This window comes from Durio zibethinus, chromosome 11 (genome assembly GCF_047325235.1).
Source record: "Durio zibethinus cultivar Kanyao isolate XHJ-2024 chromosome 11, ASM4732523v1, whole genome shotgun sequence".
NCBI classification, from domain to species: domain Eukaryota; kingdom Viridiplantae; phylum Streptophyta; class Magnoliopsida; order Malvales; family Malvaceae; genus Durio; species Durio zibethinus.
Window position 1 is genome coordinate 24562861 of NC_143172.1, and position 13082 is coordinate 24575942.

General features: G+C 31.4%; 1 protein-coding gene across 1 annotated transcript; it reads right to left on the reverse strand.

The window, feature by feature from the left end:
* Positions 1-1774: 1774 nt before the first annotated feature.
* LOC111290911 (protein IMPAIRED IN BABA-INDUCED STERILITY 1-like) lies at positions 1775-9125 on the reverse strand. Its single transcript, XM_022882428.2, has 9 exons — positions 8115-9125; positions 7538-7822; positions 6929-7246; positions 6222-6449; positions 4933-5030; positions 4259-4346; positions 3619-4161; positions 2720-2852; positions 1775-2263 (listed from the first exon to the last, which is right to left on the reverse strand). Exons 1-9 carry the CDS (start codon positions 8541-8543, stop codon positions 2244-2246), a joined length of 2142 nt encoding a protein of 713 aa, XP_022738163.1. The 5' UTR covers positions 8544-9125; the 3' UTR covers positions 1775-2243.
* Positions 9126-13082: the final 3957 nt, after the last annotated feature.

The following is a 13082-nucleotide window of genomic DNA, read 5'->3' on the forward strand; positions in this document are numbered from 1 at the left end:
ATTAGATTTTATTTGTTTATTTTTCAAATTTATTGAATATAATTATAATAAAAATAGCAATTCATATCATTCAAAATTAAATTCAGTTAATTCATACTAAATGTAATATTCAAATTTTAACCTTTATAATTCTTTTTCTGTTCTTAAATTACAGTTTTTTTATAAAAAAAAAATCAAAATCTTACTTTTATATAATAAAATATTAAAATTTTATTTTGCTTCTTTTGAGAATCAATTTAAATATTATCTCTAATAATAATTATTTATTGACCAAAACAAGAATTGTTCTCCAATCTAAGAGGAAAGGACAAAGCTTGTTATGGGATGTGACTTCCAACTAGGCCAAGGCTGTGGCTCATATCAATCCGTTGGAAGGAGGCATGCACCTGCATGTATCAACTGCTATGGGAATACATAGACAAGCTCTGGGTCTGGGGTCCTTATCTTTTGAAAGCAAGTTTGCTACTTTCGCTCTCATTTTTTTCCCTTTTGGAGCCTAGCTAGAAATTCATGCACGAAAGGTTTTATCATCAAGTAACCAGATCACAACTAAACTAGTAATACTCCATCCAATTGATACTGTTTTTAGCCAAAAAGACTTAGTTTCAATGGTAGGAAGGAGAATCTTATGTTTTTAAATATTGAATTCAAGTTCTATCATATATGAGTTTAATCCAATTTTATGTTGATTTTATTTGATTTGTTTGTTTCTTAGTTTCCTTCTTAGTTGCAGTATTGATATCAATTTGTACATAAGCAATAAATAAATAAATAAAAAAACAAGAAAAATTAAAATTGAAAAGCTTCCCTTGTTTAATCATGCCATAATAAAAGTTGCTAAAGCTTTGTTTCTGAACTAACACTACTATTTTATGTGGCTCAAATGAAAAATTGGATGGAGGGTTTGGATATAAAATTGCAGATGAGATGAGGATTTCTCAGCTGGAAAGCCTACTAGCCTACAATTCTACTTTCTGTACCACTGAGCCCAAACTTTGGCGTTGGATCCCAATAATGGATTGGCAGGCCGCTTATTTTTTTGAAACTTATAGTATTTAATTTGGTTTCAGGATTGGCTAGCCAACTTTTTGCACACCCATTCTGTTGATGTCAAATGGGATGGGACTGGGATTGCTCAGATTGGTGACATACAGATTAGAGATGAGGTAGCAAAGGGCTACATGTACACCGCACAGGGTTGTGCTGTTTTGGGTATTCGGATATCGTCTTAGGGTGCCCAGAGCCATTATGTGCATGGGCTATTGGGTTATAGCACATTCCACTGTATTCACGGAACCGAACAGCTGACATATACAACAACATTGTGTAATGCAGATCCTTCTGATCGAGATACCAAATAGTCCTAGAAGTCTACAACTTCTTGGTTTAGCCTTAGTTTTTGGAGAAAAAATATGATTTTCACAGGTACTGTAATAAAACACAATGATCTTTTTCGGCTATGCCAAAACTTAGAAAGAGAGCCTGGGGAAGAAAATGGCAAAGAGAAGGAAACATCCCGCTGTTATTCTAAACATTTTCAGTTAACTACTTGCCAAAGGCAAATGATCACTTTCTGTCGCACTTTGGGCATAATCTAGAGAGTCGAGTCTTGTAAGAGGTCCTAAAAGACATGTGAATATAGATGCATGCTCCCGTGACTAACCCTTTCTGGCCATGACTTGGTCCTGACTCCCCACATTTGACATTTTCCAAAATCCATTCTTTAAGACTTGAAAAGATTCCAAACAACCAACAAAGTAACACTGAAATACAGTTATGAGAAAAGAAAAGCCAGATATTGATAAGCCTTATGAACCATGAACGTGTACAGGACTGCTTACAATCAATTGCTATGAACCTATACATAGTGGGGTCAGATTTGAGGAGGAGAAAGTAAGGAAACAAAAAGGAAGTGAGAACAAAACTTCAATTGAAAGGTAAAAAATATAATCATGGTTCTTTGCAGAAAGGGACTCAGCAGCCACCCAAGGGCCCTTTTCCTTTCCCACTTTCTTTAGAGCTCTAGGAATTGTACATGCAGCAGTACCATCATATTGTAGTCTCTCAGTTTCATTCTTCACCGCTCTTTGTGCAGAAGGTTCAACATGATGTTGTTATAGGCATGATTGATGGGCATGGCAGCCAACTTATTGCTTTTGCCCTTGGAGTGGAGGATCCTGAATGACTGCCTCCGGCCAGAAGCTTCTTCTTACTCATCCCTTAGACATGAGAGTATCCGAAGATTACTTCCCATGTTTTTTACCTGCAATGCAAATTATTAGCATAAATAAATAATTTTGGCCCGTATAATCTTGTTCAACAACATGAACTTATTGAAAAATAACTCTAGGGCGAAAGGCTTGCAAGTATGTACAGCTTTCATCATTAATCAAGTTCAGTCTTATGGTTGCTTTAAATGGTATTTAAGTCAACATAAAGTGGTTGAGAAGAAGGGAAAGTTATAACACCAATAATAGCCATCATAAGTGTAAATAATTGTCTAACCAGATTTTGTCCCCCACACAGTTAATTGCCTCGCACTTTATTCATTTAATGGACTGAAATCTATTGCAAGTAAATTCAAGTAAATCATAAAGCCAACAAAACTACAAGAGCAACAGGACTCAAAGGCAGGCAAACCAATAGGGCTGGCAATAGAAATCATTTATTAAACAAAAAGAGATTGTTACTAAAGTAGTTTCTGTTTTTATTTTTGTACCTCTTTGGAACCATGATTTTCTAATTGCTTGGCGGATTTGACGTTCATGTCGTTCTAGGAGTTCATCAACTCTATGTGATTGAGACAACAAAGGACCCGAAAATTCAACCTTGTCCCCTTCATCTTGGTAATCCTGTCACAATAATAATCATAATTTGATCAATATAGAAGTTCTAAAGAAATTTGATGTGATGATGTCTACCGATTTGAGTTTAGGGACATAGATAGAAATGAGTTCTTTTTCTTTATTTGCTTTTAGTTTTAACATGAAAAAATAAACAGGATTGCATCTACAAAAGCCACATTCTTCTCTCTCTGTGTGCTGGGTATGAAAGGCACACTATAATAGGTAGTTTTCTGTTTCATTTCAGAAAGGAAGTTTTTATAATTTATAAAACTTTATTGAAATTTTTTATGCTTCCATTTATTTATAATAATATTGTCAAAAGTCAATTTCACAATAGCATTTTAATTGTGATGTAGTGGCTACTATAGCAGTGTAAAGCTAAACTTGTAAAACCTCCAATTTATTAAAGATCAAAACTGTCACCCAACAATTTTTTTTTATATTTTTATTTTTAGAGACAGATTTATTAAATTTCAAAACAAAATATTTGTTACCAGAAAATGAAAAAACTAAATGGATGGAAACTCATATGCTACAGTAATCCAAGTTCAAGGAGAGTAATTACTTTCAGCTCTTCAAGTTTTGAAGTTTTATTTAAGTTTCCATTTTTTTAGTTTTATATCGAATTCAAATCACTTTAAATCTAGATGATTTACATAATTCTTCATGCAAAACTGAATAATTGATGTCATGTGATCTGCAAAGAAGTTTAAATTAGATGTCAAGAACAAAATTTTAATATAATTTCTGGTTCTAATATTTACAGACATACCAAATTATTTCTCTTGGCTGCCATTTCCTCTCTTTGATAAAGTGCCAATGATAGCTCTTGTGAGTGGTATCCATCAGAAGCATCAAATGAATCTGGGCGTTCAAACTGGTTCCATTGTTTCTGCATAGCACGCTTGGCAGCTTCACATGAATCATAGCCTCTAGAATCGGTGCGAATTCCATATTTTACATCCCCATTTTCATGTCGTTTTGAATCAATATTATTTCGTGTATGTACTTGAGCAGAAGGTTCTAAAGAATTAAAAATGTGACCTCTTGAGATAGATCTACAGTGTGATCTTACGGATGCATCATTTGTTCGCCTTTTGGCCCATGCAAAGCCACTTGATGTAGAAACTTGTAATGGACCAGAAAATGGAATATCACCTTGGGATGCATGCTTTAAATGGGCAGCCTCTTCTAGTGCATCAGTAGATGGTTTTGACACTCCCTCACTGATAGTAGCATTTCTTTGCTTTGAGTTAAGGACATGTTTACCATTAATTTTCTGAGAACCTCGACTCTGTGCAGCAGCGGCAACATCCTGCATGTAAAAGAAGTTGTATAGAAAATTAGTTTTGTGGGCAACCATACTTACAAATATAAGGGGACGGGGAAAAGAGGGAGAGAGATAGACAGACCTCAACTGGAGCCAATTTACTTATTCCATGGAGTTTTCTTATTGGCTTTCTTGTTTCAGGCCCACGAACTCTTCCACTTATCTTTTTCCTGAGAAGTCATTGACACATATTCATTGAAGTTGACATCAAACAGTGTTAAGTGGTATATATGTGCATATCTGGTAGAATTTGCAGATGATGATCATTGGGTAAGTACTGTAACATGCATGAGTTGACTACATATTCTCCCAAACCTCAGAAAAAGAAAAAGATCAGGTATACAAACATCAATGGAGCATTTCCATGTTTCATGGAAGCAAATCATTCTATGTCTGTGGAGATTTACAATAATAGGGGTAGCTATCTTAGAAACTAATGATACTACTTCCTGTTAGATACTTACCCTCGAATATGAGCATGCAGGTGGTACAAAGTTTAGGCTTGTGCATTTAAATGATATGATACCTTCCAAAACATATAGAAAAACTTAATTTTTATCCGGCATCCAGCTGACAAGGAAAAAGGGAAAATTTGGGAAAATATAGGATGGACATCATATGCAACAGTCTAATTCAATGCAGATAGACTTAAAATGGATATGAAAGAAAACAGAAACAACAAGGTTACAGGTTCCAGTAGGCAGAACGCTACCTAAATTAATGTCTCTGTAGACACATTTTTAACAAAGTTCTCACCTCTTTGCCTCTTCACGATGTTTTGCATCTATCTCTTTGCTAGGTGGATATACTGGCAAGCTTGATGGATCACAAGCATAAGGCTTTGTTGTGAAATACTGAAAATTGTAGATTAAGAATCAGAATTATTGCAAATGATGGAACATAAAGCTAATTAGAAGTATAAGATTTGCAAAAGCATGCACATAACACTGGATATTGCATGTGTCATGTTTTCTAAAGAAAATGCTAGCTGATATATAAGAACAACAAAGACATATTGAGACAACTTCAAACAAAAAGGAAGTGACATAGAACTGCCACTAATAGGTAAGTTACTTCACAAACAATATCCAGTTTATTAAGGAGTTTAAATGATGTTATTCTAAATTTGCTAAGTTTGGTTAGTTCTGGCCTTATATTCAACTTGGGCATCTCCACATGCTGCTTATAGATGTTATGATGGATGCTTAACATGGTACTGAAACTCAGGTTGTTTGTTGCCATACTATGGATCAAGGATACAGACAATGTACACATAAACACCAACAGACACATTATTTCACAAAAGATAAGCCTAAATACCTGATCTCATTCCCTTATTTCATCCCTCCCAAATGAAATTTTCAATCCATAGCAGCCCACACCCTTACACCAGTAAATTCTTCTCTGCCATAGCCACCCCTTAACCAGCATACTCTATCTCCCTCTTCTGCCAAATACTTTCCCTCTCTTAATCTTCCCCTTCCTCTCTATTCTCAACACAGTAACAAGAATAGCCAATTCTCCATCAATTCTATTTTGGCAATCAGCCACTGCTGCCAGAAATCACCCAAGGCCCAGGCATATGATGATAGAAAAGCCCTTCTCCTGTGCCTATTTAATGTCCTCGTTACATATTCCCTTATCTGGATCTTTTCCGTTTGGTGTCTCATTATGTTTGATACAAATCCAATCAGTTTAGGGTATGTTCAGTCAGACACAGTTACAATACAGACACAAAGCGGGATATCATGTACCCCTGCTTCATAGTTGCCTCATCAGTTAGATGATAAGTTGTTTGTTGCCCCAAATTTCTTGTCTATGTCATAGGCCATTTGTTTCATTTGTTAGCACAGGACCTAAATGCAAGGGTGTATAGTGGTGTTATCTTAAGTTCTTACTTAAATTCAGCATTTGTCGCAACCTTACATTCAAGTTGGAGTACTAAACCTATAGTCAATTAATATCAGATTAGATGCTTAACATGGGTGAACAACAAACTACAATTTCGAATAAGAAATGATCACAAAGCGATTTTGTATAATTACCTCTGATGCAAGAGCAGACGAAGCCGTCCCACGCTTGTATGGCTCCACTGAAAGCAAAGTTTCTATTAGGTTCACAGCTGTTGCTGGCAAATCTTTGAAAGTCTCCCGAAGACAACAATCATAAGGTTGTTGTGGTTTGAATAGAGTTGCATGAGGAAGTCTGGATTTTTTCCAGTAATCATCAGGTGGGGACCCACAGAGCTTGAAAATTTTATGCAGTTGTTCGACCTGTGCAAGAACAACATTTTGTCATTTGTCTGAGATATGTATATCAGCAAAATGTTATCATAAGGACCACCAGAAAACAATGAAGAGATTGAAGAGAAGCAATGATTATCAGACAAAGCACTCTCATATAGAGTTTTCTAATCAAATTTCTAAGACTGATAGTGTAGAAGCAATACTCAAAACAATTACTCAATAAAAAGACACAGAGGAATGGCCTTTCCAGAGACTCTTTTTGGCACCATATTGATTCCTAGTAGGATTTCCTATGCACTGTGAAACTTGTTCTGTTCTTGCAAGTAATCCTTTTCCTTATTATGATGAATCAATTATTGCATACCGGCTTATCCTAGTAATACAAGTCATTTCCACTGAAATTGTCCTTTTGTTTCTTTATAAAAGATCCTTAAATAGTCTTTGATGATATTAAAATTACAAAATGAGTATAATGTAAAAGGAATGTACTTTTGCAAGGTGCTTACCTCTGTTCTACCTTGCAGGATAGGTTTCCCAAGAAGAAGTTCAGCAAAAACACAGCCGACACTCCAAAGATCTACAGCTGCAGTATAATCTGTAGAACCCAACAAAAGTTCTGGGGGACGGTACCATAAGGTTACAACACGACTGGTTAAGGGTTGCCTGTGCACAGAACCATAGAAGTTTGCCAAACCAAAATCCGCCATCTTTAGGATTCCTTCATTATTTACAAGGAGATTTGATCCTTTAATGTCCCGATGCATTATACCCCGTGAATGGCAGTGATCAAGTCCAGATAACAACTGCTTCAAATAGCATTTAATCTACAAGACAAAATCAATATTCATCGTCAAAGATGCATGTTTCTATTTTATTCAAGGCATGTGAATACTTCACTAGTTTTTCTCAGCATTATAACACATTCAATTTTGGGTTTCAGAAAACATATTTTCTGCAATTTGTATTCCAAAGACTTTTGATTCCATCTGAAATAATAACCAAAATAGATGATACTACAGAGAAAAAAAAGTAATGTCCTCATCAACATGTATTCTATATACATGCCATCATAGAACATTAGACTAACCTTAGCCACAAAGGCAAAGTGAACAAACCTGTGCCTCGCTGAACTTGATGTCAGGACAAGACAGAAGTCCAGTTATATCATGCTCCATATACTCAAATACAAGGTATATGCTACATGACATTCGCGAAGTAATTATCCCCTCCAATTTTATGATGTTTGGATGGTCAAGCCTTCGAAGAATTAGTATCTCTCTTGCCATAAATCGAACACTCTCAGGTTCAAAATTGTCAAACCGCACCTTCTTTAGAGCAACTATCTTTCCACTTTCAAGGTCTCGAGCTCGGAACACTGTGCTATATGTACCTTGCCCTATCTGTTAAAGCAGTTGAAAATGGTGCAAGATTATTACAACAAATATGTATGGCATTCCAAGACATGTTGAAAAATTAGACATAAAAAGGCAATAAAGAAACCAAAAAAAAAAGGAAAAAAACCATACCAAAAACACAATGCTCTCAACGAAAATACACACATCAAGAAAATGACAAAACAAAAACAATAACTTTTGAAGAAGTAATATTCAAAACCAAACAAGTTTATGACATCCAAAAAAAAAAAAAAATTTATAAGAAAACATAAAAGAAAAAGAGAAAAAGAATCCATACCTTCTCAAGCTTCTCAAAAGAGTCAGCCTTGAGTGGAACCCAACCGTGGATAGCTTCACCGGCAACGGCACTAAGCCAAGCAGGCCACCCGGCTGCCACTTGTTCACCTTCTATATACTTTTGTAAATTCCCCAACCTCAAACTCAACGAGTCGGATCTCGAACTCGCCCGACCCGACTCACCTAACTCGCTCCCACTCAGCCCCAACCCACCACCCAAATCACTCACACCCCCACTATTACTATTCTTTTTCTTGTTTTTACTACCGGCACCGCAGCTGCTCCTCTTCTTTTCAACTTCCGATAACCCGACCCGAGACCGACCCGAATTGGTCCCAACGCTACTGGAACCCGCATTGTCACGTAAAGCGCCGGAGTGGTCGACAGCAGGCGTCACCGACACCGCCTGCTTCGAACTCACACAACCCATCAATGGCGGTTGATCATGTAATCAAGAAACAAAGATCCCAACTTTCTTTCTGGGTTTTCTTTTTAGCGCCAACCCACCCAAAAAAAAAAATCAACAAACAGTGGGGGTAGGTGAGTTGTAAACTGAGCTTGAAGCTTTCATCTTCTCTCTTTTTATCTCTTCTTTCTTCTTTAAAAGGAAAGAAAAAAGAGAGCAAAAAATGAAGCCCTTTTATACAATAAACAGGGAAAGATACAATTTTTTTTTCTCAAAATTTGTATAGAAATTTTTTTTCTTTTGGGAAGCGACAATTGCGGAAGATAATGGATGGAGAAACAAAGGATTTCAATGTGGCTGCCAATCAAAACACTCGGACTACCGAAATCAACGGAAAGATTGAAATGAAAAGATTAAAAAAAAAAAAAAAAACCTTTGATGATGATTTTTTTTCCTTCGAAATTTTTGAAGGAATTAATGAAAAAAAAGGAATAAAATCTTACAAATACCCTTTTTTTGTTTGGGAGTTCACATTCTTTGTTCTTGTTTCTGTCTGTTTTAATGAAGTTTGTATGATTCTCTGTTTGTATTTGACAAAATGAGTTCAAATAAAGGCAGAAAAATTGGCTGGCATTTTACCACAAGTGGGGTTACATTTTTTTTTTTGGTTGGTTTTGATAATTTTGATATTGGAATAAAAAAATTATTTTAAAATATTAATAAAAATCATAAATATTTATTAGTCCACCACTTTCATTTTTTTATTTTAAAGTTAAAAAAAGTATCATTTTTATGGGTTTTTTTTATTTTCAAGAGTTGGGTTGTTGTTGATTAAATTAGGGTTTCGTTTATGAAAATTCACACTTACAAATAAAAGGAATTTTGAGTCAAATTTTAATTAAATTGATTCATATACTTTTAAAAATAATATTCAAAAAATTTAAATTTAAATTTAAATATTTATAATTTTTTAAAATTTTTAGGTTATAATTTTTATATAAAAAATAAAGGATATTTTTTGTTTTTTATTAAAAAAGTTATTTTATTTTTATAAATATAAGTTCTATGGTTGTTTTTAATTTATTTGAATGAATGAATGAACTGTTTTATGGGGTATGGATGAGATGCAATTGAAGAAGAATAATAATGGTAGGATGGGGCTTTGAAATTTCTGTTACGTTAGAGTTGGGGATAGGGAAAGGGAGAAAGGAACATGACCTACAAAGGAAAGGACACCCCAAATTCCCTTTCAGCTAGGTCATGTGAAGACACCGGAAAAAACAAACAAGTCATTAAATTTGAAGGAAAAAAAAGGGCAAAAATTAATTAAGGTTTCTGAGGTTTTATTTTTTTCTCACTTTTACCCCCAAAAAGGAATTCTCCCTAGCTTCCATGTACTTCTTAACTTTTTACGGTTTGTCTAGGGTTGATAACAGATCATATCAAAATAAGTTTTTATTCGTTTTAAATTTAATCTAATTTTACAATTATAAAATATATATTTGATTTAATTTAAAAATTTTTATTATTTTTAATATTTAAATTTAATTCAAAATTTAATATTACATAAATCGTATCAAATTTGATCTGACTTAAAATTAATAAAATATTATTTTTAAAATATAAATATATAATTATATATAAATAAAAATTTTAAAAATAAATTTTAATATAGTATCGTGTCGGATCAAATCGGATTGAATTTACTTAAAACTCAAACTCGATTTAATTTCGATTTTTCTTAATAATACTTGATCTGATCCGAAATTTGATTTTCAAAAAAACAATCGACATTATAAGATTGGGTCAGATAAAAATTCATAGAGCTCGGATCGATTTTCAAACTTTGCTTCTTTCTTTTTTTTTTTTTTATTAAGTGATAAAAATTGGGTCCAATAATTTTGAGTTGCGAAGTCTAATACTTAATATTTTATTTATTTATTTACTTTAAAATTTAAGAATAAAATTTTATTTGATTTTTTATTATTTATGAATCTATTAAAATTTTATTTGTAATTTTTTTAGATTTATAAATTATCTACCAACGAAATATCATAATATATTCTAATCTAAATGTTAATACATTTAATATTCGTTTTTTTATCATTTTTATCTATTTAATTTTTTTTTATTTTTAATTTTGGATTCCAGTTTCTAATTCTAACAGTGGCTAAAACCAATCTTCAATTCCTAATGGGGAAATATCTTATGGTAACATCTTTTTGGTAAGTTTGAAATTGACCCTTTAATTTTCTTGAAAAAGATAGATACTTTTTTTTTCGGCGTGTTGGAATGGGAATTGGGTTGCTCCCAACTCCCAAGGGTAGAGAGTCAATGATGATTTGTGAAGCTTTCTTTTTTTCTTGGGGGGGACTTAGGTCCACTTTTGTCTGGGCAGTAATTAGCTAAGTGCACAAGGAAATTTCTAAGCGAAAAAAAAAAAAAAAAAAAAAACTCTCTCTATCTCTTTTTTGTTATTTTTTTAAATGTTTCAATATTGTTCTTTTAATATTTAAAATATTTATTTTTATATTTTATAAATTTTTTAATATTAAAAGTTATAAAACTTTAATTTTATAAAAAAATTAATTTTAAAATTAAATACATTAAAATCAAAAATTTTTTTATTTTGTAAAAATTAATACAACCCAAATTTTTTTATATAAAAAAATAATATTTAATAAATTTAAATTTTAAATTATAATATTTGTATTTTTTTATAAAAAATTAAAATTTAAAATTAGTCATTTGTACCTTTTTACCATACGAGATAATTGAAGTTGTAAATTTTATTAATAAATAAAATAAAAAGGATTTGCACATAATACAATAATTTGATTATTTTAGTAGAAAATCTTCCATAAAGCTATGCTTGATTTACTATTAATCGTGTAGCCGAAAGTCATTACACAAAGCACTATGTTTTTTTTTTTTTAGCCACTTATCCACCAAAAAGCTTCCAAATATGTCTTGGATAAAAAGTTTACATGGAAAATTCTATAACATGACTTCCTATATATCATGCGAAACTTGTTACCCAACAAATCTAGTTAAAATGGTAAAAAAAAACTATTTATTTAAATGCATCACATTGATATAAAGGAAATGTGTTTTTTAGATTGAAAAATAAATTAAATCAGATAAAATTTAAGAATATCTTTAATCCAATTATAAAAAAAAAAAATGTAAAAACTTGTTAATTGAATACTTTTTTTTAAGCTTCTCTTTGATAATTTAATTAGACAAAAAAAAAGTCCATTAATTTATTATTTAATTAACAATAGAATTACCTGATTTTTGGATAAAATGTTAATTTTTATTGAAATTATTTGTCTTAAATAATTTACAGATTAATAATTGGACTACTATTAAAGTATAATAAGATCTATCTCAATACTAAATTTGCTTGTAAGATTTAAAATTTCCTACGGATATATAAGATCTATAAAATCTTAAATAATAATTTAAAAATATAGGAAGCACCCATATTTGTATATACTAAATCTCACAAACCTTAAAATTAAAAATTTTAAGATCTAAATTATTTTAAGGATTTTTTTTTTTTACAAAGAGATTCCGTAACTTACAGATGAACAATAAATTACATGTGTTAAAATTTAAAATTTAAATTTATTAAATATTATTTTTTAAAAATTACTTATTTAAATTATTTATGATTGTTTGTTGAGATTATTTTGAATGTAAAATTTATAATCGTTTATTTTAAACGTATGATATATCTTATCTTGAATCGATGAATTAAATAATTTTTTTAATTTTAAATATTTCTTACCAAAAAAAATTATTTAGTTGACTTGAGACAGTAAAAGAGGCAATCAACTATATCTGGTCTATGAACAAACAATGTTAAAAGTTTGCTAGGGATTTGAACCCCAAAACAAGGCTTTAAGTCTATAAAAGAAGAAACATGCATGTTTTGTCATCATCAAACTAGCCTTTCTCAAAACAAAGCAAGAAAAGAAAAGAAAACGGAAATTATGTCCTGTGGATTCATCAAACGAGAAAGAAATTTTAGACTGTTAAAGATATGGTCCTCCCCTCTCCAACAATATAACAAATATTGGAAAGGGATTTGGGAATAACAAAAAGCTAATGGCTATGCCATCATTGATCATGCCCATTTCCATGCAGTTTTAAGAAATCAAGTGGTAGTTTTGCAAGATTTATGTAAAAAATAAACATTTTTAAGATCATGGAGTTTTTCTATTTTAATATTCCATTCAGAAGTTCTTGTAAAAAAAAAAAAATTCATTTAAAAATTCCATTGAAATATTTCACTATATGAAAAGCATGTTTTATATTCTTTCTATCTCATTTATTTATTTGAGATGTTTTAAAATTATATTTTTTTGAATTTTTAAAATTTTGTATCTTTTTATATTTTAAAATTATTTTTATTTTTTAATATTAAAAATCATGATACTTTAAATTTGAATATTAAATATATTAAAATTAAATTATTTTTAAAATTTTATAAAAATCAATATAAAATAAATAAATTAGGACAGAAGGAGTAATTGAATTCTTAAATTTGAATAGAAA

Coding starts and splice junctions, on each gene's coding strand:
- LOC111290911 (XM_022882428.2), bottom strand. CDS start 8,543: ATGGGTTGTGTGAGTTCGAAGCAGGCGGTGTCGGTGACGCCTGCTGTC. Junction 7,247..7,537: donor TCAAGTTCAGCGAGGCACAG/GTTTGTTCACTT, acceptor TTTGTCTTGTAG/ATTAAATGCTATTTGAAGCA. Junction 5,031..6,221: donor CGTCTGCTCTTGCATCAGAG/GTAATTATACAA, acceptor TACAATTTTCAG/TATTTCACAACAAAGCCTTA.